We start from the raw sequence: 14,797 nt of genomic DNA, 5'->3' as shown, positions 1-14,797 counted from the left end.
CAGTGAACAAGGGTAAGCCTGCCGTCTCCATTGATAGGAGTTTCTCTTCCTGATACACAGAGGGAAACGCCCTTAAAAATAGAAATTTCTCTTATAAATGTAAATTCTTCTTATAAAAGAGTAAATTCTGTTTTTAGAGCTTCACTTGGGTCTGCTTTTTCTCAAAAACAACCAGCTCAAAATGATTCTTATGCCAGAGAGGCGTATTTTGTTCTGTTATTTTTCATTTGGAGACAAGGAGAGGATTGCTGCTGTTAGGTGAGAAGCAGACACAAGACACTCACTCCGAATGACTCTCATCCTGGACAGTGTATTTGCAGACACCCTGAGTATGCTAGAGCATCCTTGTTCATTTTCTCTTCTTCCAATGTTAACGCTACCAAATTCTTATTTTGGCTTTGCCAGTGGTTTCAGCCGTTCTCCTGCATCATCAGCTTTGTAAACCCCTTCATGTTAACGAGCTTTGTGGTTTCAGTTTAAAAATGATTTGCATTGCATTATTAGATTTTACAACATCCACGTTCAATGACACAGTTTCTTACCAGGCTCCTTCCCTAGATTAAGAACTCTTTAATGAAAAGGATGTGACTTATTTTCTCCAGCCAATGACTGCCATAAAGTAGGCACCAATTAAAATTAGCTGAATTTAATGGCTTTTTCATTTAAGATCCTCATCTTCAAATATTAGCAAAAACACTGACACAATAGGCAAGGATATGCCTTTGTGTCAAATAAAGAGGCATGCTTAGTTGGGGACAAACTTTATTAAGTGGTCAATTTCTCAGTATGTATTTTTCATGTTGCGTCGACTTTTGTTTCTTTATTCAATCTGTGAATATTTGGATAATAAATATTTGGACCACTGATATTGTTTAATTACCATCCTCTACCTTTTCTTCTACCTCATCTTCTACCTTTTCACTTAATATCTTCACCTTCCAATATTTCCAGGCCATCCAGTAAAGACTTTATTTTACCTACAACCTTGCATGGAAGTCTTGAGTGACCAAAGTATTATAGTAATTCTTAACTCCTTCTCTCTCTCTGTCCTTCTCTCTCTCTCAGCATTGACATCTGAAGGACCAAGGCAGTTGCTTGCTTGCAAGGGCCAAATATGTCAATGTTTATGACAATAGACATTCAAAATGTCCCCAAAGAATATTTGCTAATCTGGGCACTGTGTGTACTTGCTTTCAGTGGAGAGAGATTTTAATGTGCTGATTCATTTCTCCAGTGTTTAGGAGATTCTCCAGCCATTTGGCTTAGTTGCTGACTCTCCCTTTCACGGAAGTAGCCATAAATGCAAAGCTCTCAAACAGGAAAGTCAAGGTTAGAAAGATGGGAGATAATGATCCTTTCCTATCCCCCTTCAATTTAAACACACAAATTAAAAAGCACATTCACTCTTTGTTGAAAAAGAAAACCACAATGTCACAAAAGGCAGGAATAATTCAATGCAGTTGAGGCTAATGAGGGAGCTATATTCTTTCACTATTTTGTTCTGGGAGCTTTTCAATCAGTTAGCATTGGCAAATCTTCTGAACAAAGACAGTAATTAGCAAATAAAAATTGCCTTCAGTACATTGTCGAACTGTGTTCACGGTTTGGCATAAATGGATTTCTGATCCTTTTCTTCCAACAGGAACTACCAGCACTCTCTCCACTTCAAATAGCCTATTCATCTCAGCATAAAAACCGCTAAAATATCCCAGCAGAATATGCTGCCTCTGCAACCCAAGCCACAGACAGCAGGAGTCAGCTTCTTCCAGCAGGCACAAACAGAACAGGCTTTGAAAAACTACAAAACAAACACTGTAAAAAACTCTTAAATAATTTTTTTAAGGCAATTATTTGGTTCCAGGTCTTTTTAACTACTTTTTATCTTTTGTCCAAAATTAAATTAATTCCATTTTGTATAAAATGGTCAAAAATGCAGATTACAGTAGGGGAATTTATGCTTAAATAATGATCTCTGGCTGCTACTCAGAATCATACATTAATACTTTCTACTCCTTAGGAGTAAGTGGCACAGATATATACATATGTATATCATAAAGAATCTCTTTATCAGAAACAACCTAATTGGTGGTATTATCAAGCAATTCATTTCACTCCCAGCACCCACTGCAATGCATTATCTTTTTCTACCCTCTAGCCCATGCTTGAGGTAAATGTGTATATACTATAAACCACGTATTAGAATCCTGGAATAGTATTCATAAAGGAAGTGTCTACAGAAAATCGAAATCTTCACACACAACTTTGTGTTGCAATATAATACCGGACATGTTATAATGTTGACCTGAGACTGTCTACAAATATAATGTTTACAAGATTAGTTCTCATTGGTCAATAGCACATTATATTTTCATGGCAGTGTGAGCTTAGCAATTGATCCCTTTTGCTGTGGTTGTCAGCATTGCTCCACTGGATGTATACCAACTGTACACATTGGTTTTGTCCTAGATGTACACTGGACATGGTAACTATTTGGCTAACATGGGTGTATAGCTATAACAGAGTGGGGTCTTGAAAAGGGCACTCTCCCAAAAGCTGGGAGACTTGTTTGCACGCCTCAACCTGTTACTGTCTATGTATGAAATCAGGTAACTCTCTACCTCTCTGAACTTCAGGATGCTATTGTTAAAAGACAGAGGAGGGAGTTGGTCCAAAACATTCTTTTTGTCTCAAAGTATATTTCACAGAGAAATGATCTGATGAGATACATCACTACATTTGCTTGTTGCTATGCCCTTCTAGAAGAATCAAGCCTTTGGATAACCCTGCAATAAATGAATCTGTTTAACTTCTTAACACGCATTATATGAATTTACATAACCAAAAAATTCCTTTTTTTCTTTCTTTTTTTTTAGTGGAAGACTCATAATATCCCCACTCCAATCGTTTCTCAAACACACTTAAGGGAGCACTAGACTAGCTCCCTTTCAGATCTAACATTCCAGGCTTAATCTCCACTTGGTGGACCAATGACAATGGACCTCCATCATGGCCAAGACAGTCTGAGAATTTTTAAAAACTCCATGCAATTTGTTCTGTCCTCCAACATTTATAGGGGCAGAAAAGATCTCTCCTTCTGTATTTTCCATCCTCCAAGCATATGCAAAGTGTCTACATTCACCAGGCAATAGGCTAGGGCCCCTAGTCACGTGAATCCAAATTTTGCAAATGTATCTTTGTTTGTAGTTCCTTGGTAGATGTAGATAAAGGGTCAACCGTGGTAATCTGAATATATATGAAGTGATAATATTTTGCCTTGTCTCTCTCCCATCTTTTGAAATCGATATAAATTATACCTTTAAAAAACCTACACAGATACCATAATCTCAACTCCTAACTTCCCAGCATCCCACGGATCTTGCCAGGACTTTGCCTGCACATCTGTTTTAAATCCTAACTGTTCCTATGTTTGCTCACTCACACTTTTCTCATTCTGGATGCACCCAGAGTACAACTGTCAGCTACCACCCATATAATAGCAATTTGCATATTTAAAGTCTAATTTTTCCCTCAGCCCTCTTTCTTCATTTACCATTTTTTTCCTAGAATTCCACCACCCTAACTTTTAATGGCTTTTCTTGCTTTCTCTGAACTCTCTCCAAGTTCTACATCTCTCCTTTGAGCTAAAAGTTCCTGGTTTGAACACACTACTTCCATGGAGAAATGACTAATAATGCATTAGCTCTTAAATCTGGCTGGACATCAGATTCAAATTTTTTAAACTATATGTTACTGAGTTCTACACAGCCATGTATGGGAAACATTAATTTAAATTGTCATATTGCTTTCCATTGGAATGGCTTCCTTCCAAATGTCCAGGCCCATCTCAATTGTTACCTCTTTGGGAAGCCTTTCCTGACCAATGCAACTCGACTTAACCCACGTCCCTCACTGTTTGTAAGTGCCCTTGGGGTTTGGACCATGTTGCATTGCATCGCTAGCCATATATAGTAACACACCCTTCAGAAGCTTTTAGACTGTGCAGCCCCTTACTCTTCCAATCCCGGTACTAGGAATGAATCAATTTCAATTAGAACCAATACTTGGGGCAAGTCCTCACCAGACTCCTCTGTACACATTTCACACCAAACAGCAACGAAAATGGAGGCTCCTTCAAGTCTGAGCACAGAGCACTTGTAATCCACCTGTCACCACCACATGATGTAGCATGTAATAGCTATTTTTTAGTTGAAATACTTTTTTCCAATGAGATTTAAAGCATTCTGAAGGTGAGTGTTATGGCTTAGACATTTTTGCATTTCCTATAGTGACTATCCCTAAAAAATCGTCCTCAGTAAAGATACCAGCAGAATGCAAAAACTCAAAGTAACTTAAGGACTAAGCATTCTAAATCCTCATTTTACAGATAAGGAAACTGAGGCCCAGAGGATTGAAGTGATTTACCCAGATAAAAATGGTCTCAAACTAAACCTCAGGCTACCCTATTCCCTGGGCTCTTTTTGCTTACTCTGTTTGTCCTCTGTTAATTGAGTGGCGTTGCTTGGCTTCCTGGCTCTATCTCCAAGAACTCTAAGTAAAACTCCATCAGTGAACTTTTGAAAAGCATGTCTTCTGAAGGGTGGAATTTCCCATCAAGGAAACAGGGAAATGCCATTGGTAATAGGCTGAAGACCGATTTCGATTTCTTCTGCTAGGTATGATTTTAATGACTAACCACTTGTACACACAATGTAGTCCACACCAACCAAGGGGTAGATTTGAATAAATTAGGTAATCGGTCATGAAAATATAAGCACGAACTAAGCCAGGTTCAAACACCTGGTCTCATATCAGTCAAAACCGTCATATGTAGAATACTAGTAGAAAGACAATATCACTTCCATTGAATTCAGTGGAAAACAGTCCAATTTCAATTTAGCAAGATTTCATCAAAAGGGTTGTCCTGCAAAGTGAGTTCCATCTTACTGTTATTTTTTGGATCCTTTGTGTGTATGTGTAGTTTGGAATATGAGTGTTGTTGCTACCACTGCCGTATCTATTATTGTTAGATGCTGCGACTCTTATCTCCAACCATTTTCACCCAGCTGAGTAGCTTACATATCACACTCCTTGCTGGTGAGTCAGATCATTTAGATAGATTCTCCAAAAGAAACACCCAGGGAGGAAGGGGCAACCAGAATGGCTGCAATCCAGTCCTTGTTAGCCCAGGACCTGAGCACAAAAGGTTATTTGATACACATTTAAAAGAATTGTGGGAACAAATAAACAGCAACAGAATCTTTAACTTGTAGAATATGTTCTTTACAAGTGGTCCCCAAAGCTCTGCCAAACCCCCTGACTTGTCCAGATCCTGAAAACCCAAAGCAAAGCTTCTTGTGTGTGTCTCCTGTTTGGTGGGGTCAGGGAGGTCAGAGAGAGTGTGGCTCCTTTGGCAGCATGTGCTTGAAAAATTCTTCAAGTCCAACCGCAAATGAGTTAGCACAGTTTTCTGGAACAGCCAAGGAGAGGATGCTTTCTTTAGGAGACTATTTATTTGGTTGCTACATAATACTGTAGATTAATTAGGAATAAGAATGAGTGAAACTATTTGGAAAAACTGATAGCAGCTTGAAAGCTTCACCCACCCGTTACCTAATGGAGGAAGAAACATTACAGTTCCATGCAACTCATTATTTTGAGGGGGAGTAAGAAAGTGACATCAACCTAAATGTTATTATCAAATCTTTGATCATATTGATCCAGATATCAGCCTTGTAAGGTCGAGATTTTAGAAAAAGTGAATTGTTTCAAAATTGAAATAAACCCTTGCTATTTAAAGGTGTAAAATTTGTCCAATGTGGCCCCCAATATGTTAAAAATGTGCATCAAGAGCAAAATCTAGGCAAAATATAAATAAATATGGCTTAGAAACATCTTTCCACATTTTCCAAATGTTTTCATATCTGGCAAAATGACTAGGGTGGAGAGTGATGTTTTCAAAATGCTCAAGATTCAAACTGAATTTATAGTGATTGCTTGAGAGACTCTAGTCTCTGAAATCCACCTCCTGTCATATGTCCTTGAATACTTGCTTGTTAGGCCTATTTCTTCTCTCTTCTTAGTCACCAGTTGCTCCAACTCCACTAGACCATTCCCATGAGCGTACATACACTTTCATGTATTCGTCACCAGTTGAAAACAATTATCAACTCATGGCCAACTTCATTTCATCCATACCCTTTCCCCTGAACTATTTTAAAGCACTTTCCAGAGATTATATTGTTTTATCCACCAATAGTTAACCATTTATGTCTAAAAAATAAAGATCATTTTAAAACGCATAACCATAATACTATCATCCCACCTAAAAATATTAGCACTTTTAATAGTCTATTATGGAGAACTAGACTATATGAGAAGCTAACCAGAGACGAAAGAAAGATCACGTGGTTCTCTTCTTTGGATATTTACTTGCAGAGCATCACAAGTCCACCTAAAGAAGGCCCGCCCCTCTGTTCCACCAGTAGAGGCAGCATGACATATGGGGATGAGAAGAAAATGGAAATGTCATCCCTCTATAATGCTGTAATCTGGAAACGCTGATCTTAAAGGGTGGGTTTTTAGGGTTTTTTTCCTTTGGTTTTTAAGAGAATATATACTGATAATTTTTAAAACGAGGGCCTACAACAAAACAAACCTTCCCTTAAACATTGGATCTGCAGATTGGACCTTTGTGGTGAGACTGGCTTTGTAGAAGCTTCGTGGCCAAGTAGAAAAAGAAGGCCGGCAGATCTGTGAAAACCTTCACAGGGTTACGTGTTCTTCCCAAGCCCAGCTGGTAGCACTATTTTTTTTTTTAACTGAAGAAATCAATCTGAAAAGATCTTTCATCTGTTTTATGTATATCGATTCTTTTTGCTTCTTAAAGAGCATGGTTAAGCTGTATGAGGGGACTGTAGGCTAAGAAAATCCTTAGTCTTGAGAAAAGCTCTGAAGAAGAAGGTGGAGACTTCAGGCCTCAAGACACCCGCCAAAATTAGACAGAAATTGCCTGGCAGAACAGACAATTCTATTACCTTATGCCAGCCCCTAAATTCTGATTGGCCCCCAGAATGTAGTCAAGATAAACGTAAAAGTGTTTGGTTTCTCAGGTGAGTCTTCACCCAGGTCAAACCACTCTGTAAGAAGGATGGCCTGATACCTGGAATCTCACACTCTCAGTGTTTCCTTTTCAAGAAGCAGGGGCTCATCAGAATAACTTGTCAGCATGGCAGTGGCATGGTTAATGTATAATCTATTAGAGCTGGCCTTTTCAACCTTGGCATTATTGACATTTGAGGCCAGGCAATTCTTTGCTGGGGGCAGGGGTGTGTGTGTGTGTGTGGTGCTGTCTGTACACTGTAAGATGTTCAGCAGCATCCCTGGCCCCTACTACTAGACACAGGTAGCACTGATACCCCCCCTGCCCCCCATTGTAACAACCAGAATGTCTCCAGACATTTCTAGGTGTTCCTGGGAAGCCAAATCAACCCTGAGAACCATTGCAATCGAAGTAATATTTCATCAACTATATGAAGTGTAAAGTTTGCTAAAGGATATAAAATAGACTATTTTAGATGTCAAGTCTCTTAAAAGGGACCACTACAATCATTACTGGGGGAAAAAACAGTGCTGATAATTAGACATAAAATAATAGATGGAAATGACTATTGGTTTGAAATATTCCCTCAAGGAAGTGAAGTTTTTGTGTAGATTCTGCCCTTTTGCCCGTGACGACTGTGTTAGCAGGTGTGGGAAAAGGCATTGTTCAGAAGCCTGTTCCAGGTTTGCTGGTGGGAATAGTCCGTGGCTTAGGGCTGCAGCTGCCATGCATCGTTTCTCTGCTGACAGTCTTTCTCAGTCACTCCTGGAAAAGCCCCACGTTATTTGAACTTGAGTATTGTAATTAAAGAGACAGGTTCTGAGAGCCAAAAATGAAGCAACTTGACCAGAGCAGTAGAATATAGAGTAGACCATTGGGACTGGTAAATTTTAATTTTTGTGGTTTCAAAGTGCTCATAATTGTGGTCGGAAAGGGTTTTGGAAATAATCCTCATCTTGTCAGAGGCCCTGTCATTTTTTTCACCCATAGCCATGTAGAGAATCCAACCCGAGTTGAAGAGTATTGTAGAAATATTCTTTATGAGCCCGGGTTGTTGTGTGTGAAAGTTAAAAGGAATAAAGTTATGTGTGTGCATACTGGTCATTATATATATGTGTATATATACATATATATATACACACACACACATATATGTGTGCATACACATGTATACATATGTAGTATCCATTAATCTCTACAAATGCCTAAGGTGATGAAAGTGATGGGGTTAGTTTAAAATGTTAAGTACAAATTGGGGCTGAGACACCGATCAGAGAAAAATGATCTGTAATGCTGAGAAACAGCCATCTGTTATGGCTGGAGGCTCAAGCTGAGAAGACATAAGTGGGGAGGCTTCAGGAACAGATGGGGAGGCTGAACCCCCACACAGAGCAGAGGGTCCAACAGCTGGGCCTGATTAATCCAGATGGCTGACTATTACGTCATGTGTCAGATTACACCCAAGTGAGCAGCTACGTTCCAGGCAAGTCCAGGCCAACATGGAGGGGCTTTACGGACAGTTTCTACATTGGAATTCCATGAAGGATGAGGAGCACTGCTCAGCTCTGCCTTGGCGTCCTCTGTGGAAAGAGCAGAAGTAAGGGGTATACGCTTTTCCTGCCTCTTCTTTATTCTCAGGGTAAGTGGGAGTAGAGAGGTAAAGAAATTGAGCTTTTAAAGAAGCTTGTTGACCTCTGTCCTTGTTCTCTGCCCTCTAAATTACATTACAGAGAGAAAGATAAGGAACTTCAATGTGTGAAATACAACCCAACAAAGTGATTCCATAGACCAAGATATGGGGGGAAGTTTCTGAGGATGAACTTGATACACATGTGCTTCTGAGTGATCCCACAAGCACTTGAAACAACATGTCAGAGGCTGAACTTGATACCTGTTCTGCTCCAGTGTTCCCTTCAAGTCAGAAACTCAACTCTCAGTAGCCGTCTTAGGGAGTCTTGTAGAATCTATCTCCTTAGCATCTCTTGAAGCCATTTTGGCTTCTCCATCCTCATTGCAATTGCCTTAATTCCAACCTTCATTAAATCCTGCCCAGACTGTTACAATTGTGTGTTTTTTTCCAGCTAGTCTCTTTGCTCCGATGCATTGTTTTCATAACTTCTAGAACAATCTTTTTAAAACTCTTATGTGTTCATATTATATTCCTGTTTACAACTTTTGTATGGTTTGCCCATTCTCAAAGGTTTTTAAACTTTATTTTGTCAGTACAGATGAAATTTTTCAGAGCAACAGAATCCTTATAGGCGTGGTCAGATTTTGACCAAACTCTATTATTTTTTTTAGGGAAATAAAGTTCAACACAGTGCGTCAAGATGCCTCATTACAGGGTATGGTGTAGATTACATAGACTAGACAATGTGCACAGCTGCCTTTGTGCTAGGTATAACACATCACCTCCCTTCCACAAAAGGATATGTATTGGTGCCAATGTTGATTTCTTCATTTTGATAAATGTACCATGGTTATAAAAGATGTTACCATTAGGGGAAGCTCGGTGAAAGGTATATGAGAACCCTCTGAACTCTCTTTGCAACTCTTCCGTAAATCTAAAATCATTTCAAAATGTTTCTATATTATCTATGTTCTATTCAGGTCTATTATATCTGAATAGTGGAAATACCACATAATGATGTTCTATTGTGCATCTTACTGTGCATCTCTCCCCAACTTCACATTCAGTGTCTAATCGGTAGTTTGATATCAGACAATATGGGGGTATTTACACCATGACAATTGGTAAATGTTATAAACATCAGCTTACCAAAGCAGCCAGATGTTACTCTGTCTGCCTGAAAAATGGAAAGATATTGGTAAATATGGGTTGGCAAAAGAGTGAGGAAGAAGAGAAAATGGTAATTGTGAAAGCTAACTCTCACTTTGCTCTGCAAGGGCTGTTTCAGACTCACTGGGCAACCTGATCACAGCTATATGGCCAAGGTCCCTGTGCTGCTCCCAGCCCCCAGGAAGGCCGGGTGTGGAGCCCACCGTTTGAGATCCTGGAGAATTTGCACAATAGGATGGGGATGGAGACAGTGGAAGGCAAAGAGGAAGATTCCCATAATTTAGCCATTGTAAGGAAATCAAGAAACATTCAAAATACTTAAAATTTGGCATCAGGGCAGGGCTCATCAGTTTTACAGAGCAGCTACCAACACAATATTGTCCAGCATGGGTTTCTGTCCATTAAACATCTGTTAAATGTCCATTAAATAATATTATGCTGCACCAAAATCATTAGAAAGATTTCTCTAGTGCATAGAGAAAAAAGGAGCACTTTCAGGGGCCACACATCTAACAGAGTAGGATATTGAAAAGATTCACCCTCCATATCTTTCAGGGCAGAGATGATCTGCGGTGAGGGTATATTTTGGTCATTTTTAAGGCACAAATACTATTCAACCTTCCACATACATAAGGTTTCATCCTTGGGGAAGAAAAGGCAGGGATCAGAGGTGGGGTTAAGTATTAAAATCAACCTATAGGGCAAAAATGGTTCATAATCAAAATGACTCTCTAAAATCTCTTAAATCAGTGGTTTTGCAAAGAGGGTACACCCCATAGGGGGATTTTAGGGTATTTTGTTGTGGGTTTTTGGTTTTCACACCAATAGGGAGGGGGAAAGTTGCCTTAGACATTCATGAGCCACAGCTGGGCTTTTAGGCACTGTTCATTGTTCAGGAAACCCACAACAAGGAAAGACCCTCCCGAGTCCTGCATGACTTCTCCGTGTCCTGCTAGACATTCATGTGTGCAAAAACCTCCAGATTATCTGAAGATAGATGGCACATCATTTTACAAATAAAGAAAAAATATTTTGGGCACAGTTTTAATAAACACTAATTTTTTTCTAGAAGTAAATTACTGCATAAATCCGAAGATCCTGTTTTGTTTTATATGGAACTTTAGCACAAGTTGTTCACTGTTCCAGAAAATCATGACACCGCCAGTCTTCAATAGGACGCACCTAGATCTACTGGCACGTGCAGTTATTGCCTTCTTGGTGATCCTATAGATAGGCACAGGCATCTGATGACTTTATTTCATTTCCTACTGCAGATTTGAACAAATCAAAATGCATATTATCTTATTATCAATTATCTTTTTATTTCTCCCTGATATAATCATAACATTATATTGATATTTTTTAATTATTTGTATAGTTTTATTATCGATGAATTTTATTTCAGTATAGAAAAAGAGCTGTTATGAAATATTTGTTAGAAAAATGGAGCACTGGGTCTGAAAAAGTTGAGAATCATTGCCTTAAATTCCTTTAAATCACTGGAAACTGGGCTACTTGAAACCAATTCAAGAATGAAATTTGCTATTTTTTTCATTGTGCATTCAGATTGTGCTCTCCTTTCGCAGGGATACCAGAGGTCCTGGGTTTGCTTTATTTAAGGCAAGATTTCTCAACCTGCTGTTGCCATTTTGGGTGGGATAATTCCTTCTTCGGGGAGGGGCGAGATGTCCTGTGCATTGTAGGACATTTAGCAGCATCTGTCCCTGGCCTCTCTCCACCAGATGCCAGGAGCAACCTCCCTGCAAGTTGTGACAACCAGAAATGTCTCCAGAAAATGTCTTCTAGAAGGCAAAATCACCCTGGTTGAGAACCTCTGATTTTAGGTAACACCACTCTGGTGTTTTTTCCAGAGTGAGTGGTATTTTGGTCATATTTCTCAAAGTATGGTCTGCAAATGAAATAAAAAAATAGGGTCTGCCGGGTGGTGGCAAAAAGTGCAAATGAGTATCTGGAGTGGGGCCAGAAATCTGGAATTTCATGTCCCTGTCAAGAGGTGGGGATATGCACAAATACAAAGCTACAAAGACCCTGACTTGATCCGAGTTCGGCCTGTTAGTAAGGGTGTGACTTTGGCAATTAAACTGCATTGAACTTGAGGTTCCTCATTGACAAGCGAAGTGAAAGTCATGCCACATCTCAGGGTTGTTGCCAAGATTAAATGAGATACTGTATGGGAGGGGTTCACAACAATGTGGTGCTATTTATCTGCCTTCCCATCCTAACACAAGCCAGGTACATGCCAGAGGTCAAAGGTCAGACACCCTGGGAGCATGGGCTGATGAGCCAGCCCTGACTTCCTGCTGCCAGCCCTGACCTTGGAGGACAGCCGCTATTCCATCTCCTTGGATCAAGGAGCCAAAAGTCATTCCTCCTTTTTGCTACTTTCTTTCCAAGGGGTCAACTATAGCTCCAGGAAGCAAAGATGTTTGAGGTCACAGAGCTTTGGGGTCATAACCTTAGCTACCAGGTGCCCAGCTCTCCTTTGTGACATCATCTGCCCTTTCAGCCAGTAAACCCTGTAGCAACAGGAAGAGGCTAGTCTCATTCATCCATCCATGGCCATAGGCAGTGGTCACTGTTACAGGACTCATAACCATTAGGTCAGCCAACATCACACAGCCAGCAAGGGGAAGAAGCAAGGATTTGAACACCATCAGGCTGACCCGAGTCCATGCTGCAGAAGATATAAGTGAGGCAGAACTGAGAAAGGGAGAAAAGCAAAGCACCTGAGCAGCACCCCTGGCCGCCTCTCCTCTCTTGTCCATACACCTTGCTCTGGCAGCCTGCCCACACTGACACCTGCTCACCTCCCGAGAACATCTTCCACCATGGCCACCTCGGTGAGTTCCCACTTGAACAAAGGTGTCAAGCAGCTGTACATGGCCCTGCCTCAGGGCGATAAAGTCCAAGCTATGTATATCTGGATTGATGGTACTGGAGAAGGGCTGCGCTGTAAGACCCGGACCCTGGACAGTGAGCCCAAGAATAAAGAAGAATTGCCTGAGTGGAACTTTGATGGCTCCAGTACATCTCAGTCTGAAGTCTCCAACAGTGACATGTATCTCATCCCGGTTGCCATGTTTCGGGACCCTTTTTGCAAGGACCCCAACAAGCTGGTGTTCTGTGAAGTCCTCACGTATGACCGAAAGCCTGCAGAGACCAACTTACGGCATGCCTGTAAGCACATAATGGACGTGGTGAGCAGTTACCACCCCTGGTTTGGAATGGATCAAGAATATACACTCCTGGGCACAGACAGGCACCCTTTCTCTTGGCCTTCCAATGGCTTTCCTAAGCCTCAAGGTCCATACTACTGTGGCGTGGGAGCAGAAAGAGTCTACGGCAGGGACATCGTGGAAGCTCACTACCGGGCCTGCTTGTACGCCGGCATCAAGATCTCAGGCACAAAAGCCAAGGTCATGCCTGCTCAATGGGAATTCCAGATAGGACCCTGTGAAGGAATCGACTTGGGAGATCATCTCTGGGTGGCCCGTTTCATCCTGCACCGGGTGTGTGAGGACTTTGGAGTGATAGCAACCTTTGATCCTAAGCCCATTCCTGGGAGCTGGAATGGTGCCAGCTGCCACACCAATTTCAGTACCAAGGCCATGAGAGAGGAGAATGGCCTAAAGTGCATTGAGAAGTTCATCGAGAGACTGAGCAAGCGGCACCATTACCACATCCGAGCCTACAATCCCAAGAGGGGCTGCGACAATGCCCGTCGCCCGACTGGATCCCACGAGACCTCCAACATCAACGACTTTTCTGCAGACGTGGCCAACCGGAGCACCAGCATCCGCATTCCCTGGACTGTCGGCCAGGAGAAGAAGGGTTACTTGGAAGACCATCGCCCCTCTGCCAACTGTGACCCCTTCGCGGTGACAGAAGCCATTGCCCGCACCTGTCTTCTTAACGAAACTGGAGACAAGCCCTGCCAGTACAAAAGCTAAGTGGACTAGACTGGTAGCCATGGGACCCCTTCTAATTCCTCTTCCCATTCCCACTCCCGCCCCGCTCTCAATTGTAATTATAGCTGTAACTTGAAGAGCAAAACAGCAAGGTCTCTTGTTTTATTTCTCGTGCCCACTTAATATCTCTTGCTTTCTTTGGCCAGGATAGAGGGGTCAACTTCTTAATCTCTACACACACACACACACACACACACACACACACACACACACACACCCTTCTCTCCAGCTATCACTTCAGCTTTGTACTACATTAGTATGGAGCGGGGTGGGGAAACATAACCACTGCTTCCATTTAATCTGGTGTGTTTGTCCAATAGGCGTAGCTATCGGGACAGTGAGCATAGTACTTGTGAAGGGAGGGGAAGGACTTTTTCTTCCAGGTGGCTAAAGAGGGTGGGAGGGCTGGCCCGGTGGCTCAGGCGGTTAGAACTCCATGCTCCTAACTCCGAAGGCTGCCGGTTTGATTCCCACATGGGCCAGTGGGCTCTCAGCCACAAGGTTGCCAGTTCGATCTCTCGAGTCCAGCAAGGGATGGTGGGCTCCGCCCCCAGCAACTAGAAAACGGCAACTGGACCTGGAGCTGAGCTGCGCCCTCCACAACTAAGACTGAAAGGACAACAACTTGAAGTTGAATGGCACCCTCCACAACTAAGACTGAAAGGACAGCAACTTGACTTGGAAAAACGTCCTGGAAGTACACACTGTTCCCCAATAAAGTCCTGTTCCCCTTCCCCAATAAAAAAAAAAAAAAGAGAGAGTGGGGGGGGGCGACTCCCTGGTGAGGTCACTACATTCCCCTTTCAGTGGGAAGTTCCAGTTCTTAAAAGGTTATAACCAGCTTTCTAATAAAAATGAGAATTAGGAGAGAGGAAAGGGTGGGAGTCCGGCAGGCAGGAAAATGCCCTT

At 41.6% G+C, this 14,797-nt stretch overlaps 1 protein-coding gene across 1 annotated transcript; it reads left to right on the top strand.

Moving 5' to 3' along the window:
* The first annotated feature begins 12,745 nt into the window (after window positions 1-12,745).
* Window positions 12,746-13,870, top strand: LOC117026955 (glutamine synthetase-like). Its single transcript, XM_033114274.1, has one exon. The coding sequence runs from the start codon at window positions 12,749-12,751 to the stop codon at window positions 13,868-13,870; it is 1,122 nt and encodes a 373-aa protein (XP_032970165.1). The 5' UTR covers window positions 12,746-12,748.
* Window positions 13,871-14,797: the final 927 nt, after the last annotated feature.

This window comes from Rhinolophus ferrumequinum, chromosome X (assembly GCF_004115265.2).
Source record: "Rhinolophus ferrumequinum isolate MPI-CBG mRhiFer1 chromosome X, mRhiFer1_v1.p, whole genome shotgun sequence".
NCBI classification, from domain to species: domain Eukaryota; kingdom Metazoa; phylum Chordata; class Mammalia; order Chiroptera; family Rhinolophidae; genus Rhinolophus; species Rhinolophus ferrumequinum.
This window is presented reverse-complemented; position numbering and strand designations above follow the sequence as displayed.

What these genes read in the sequence shown, in the direction of transcription:
- LOC117026955 (XM_033114274.1), top strand. Translation starts at nt 12,749, where the DNA reads ATGGCCACCTCGGTGAGTTCCCACTTGAACAAAGGTGTCAAGCAGCTG.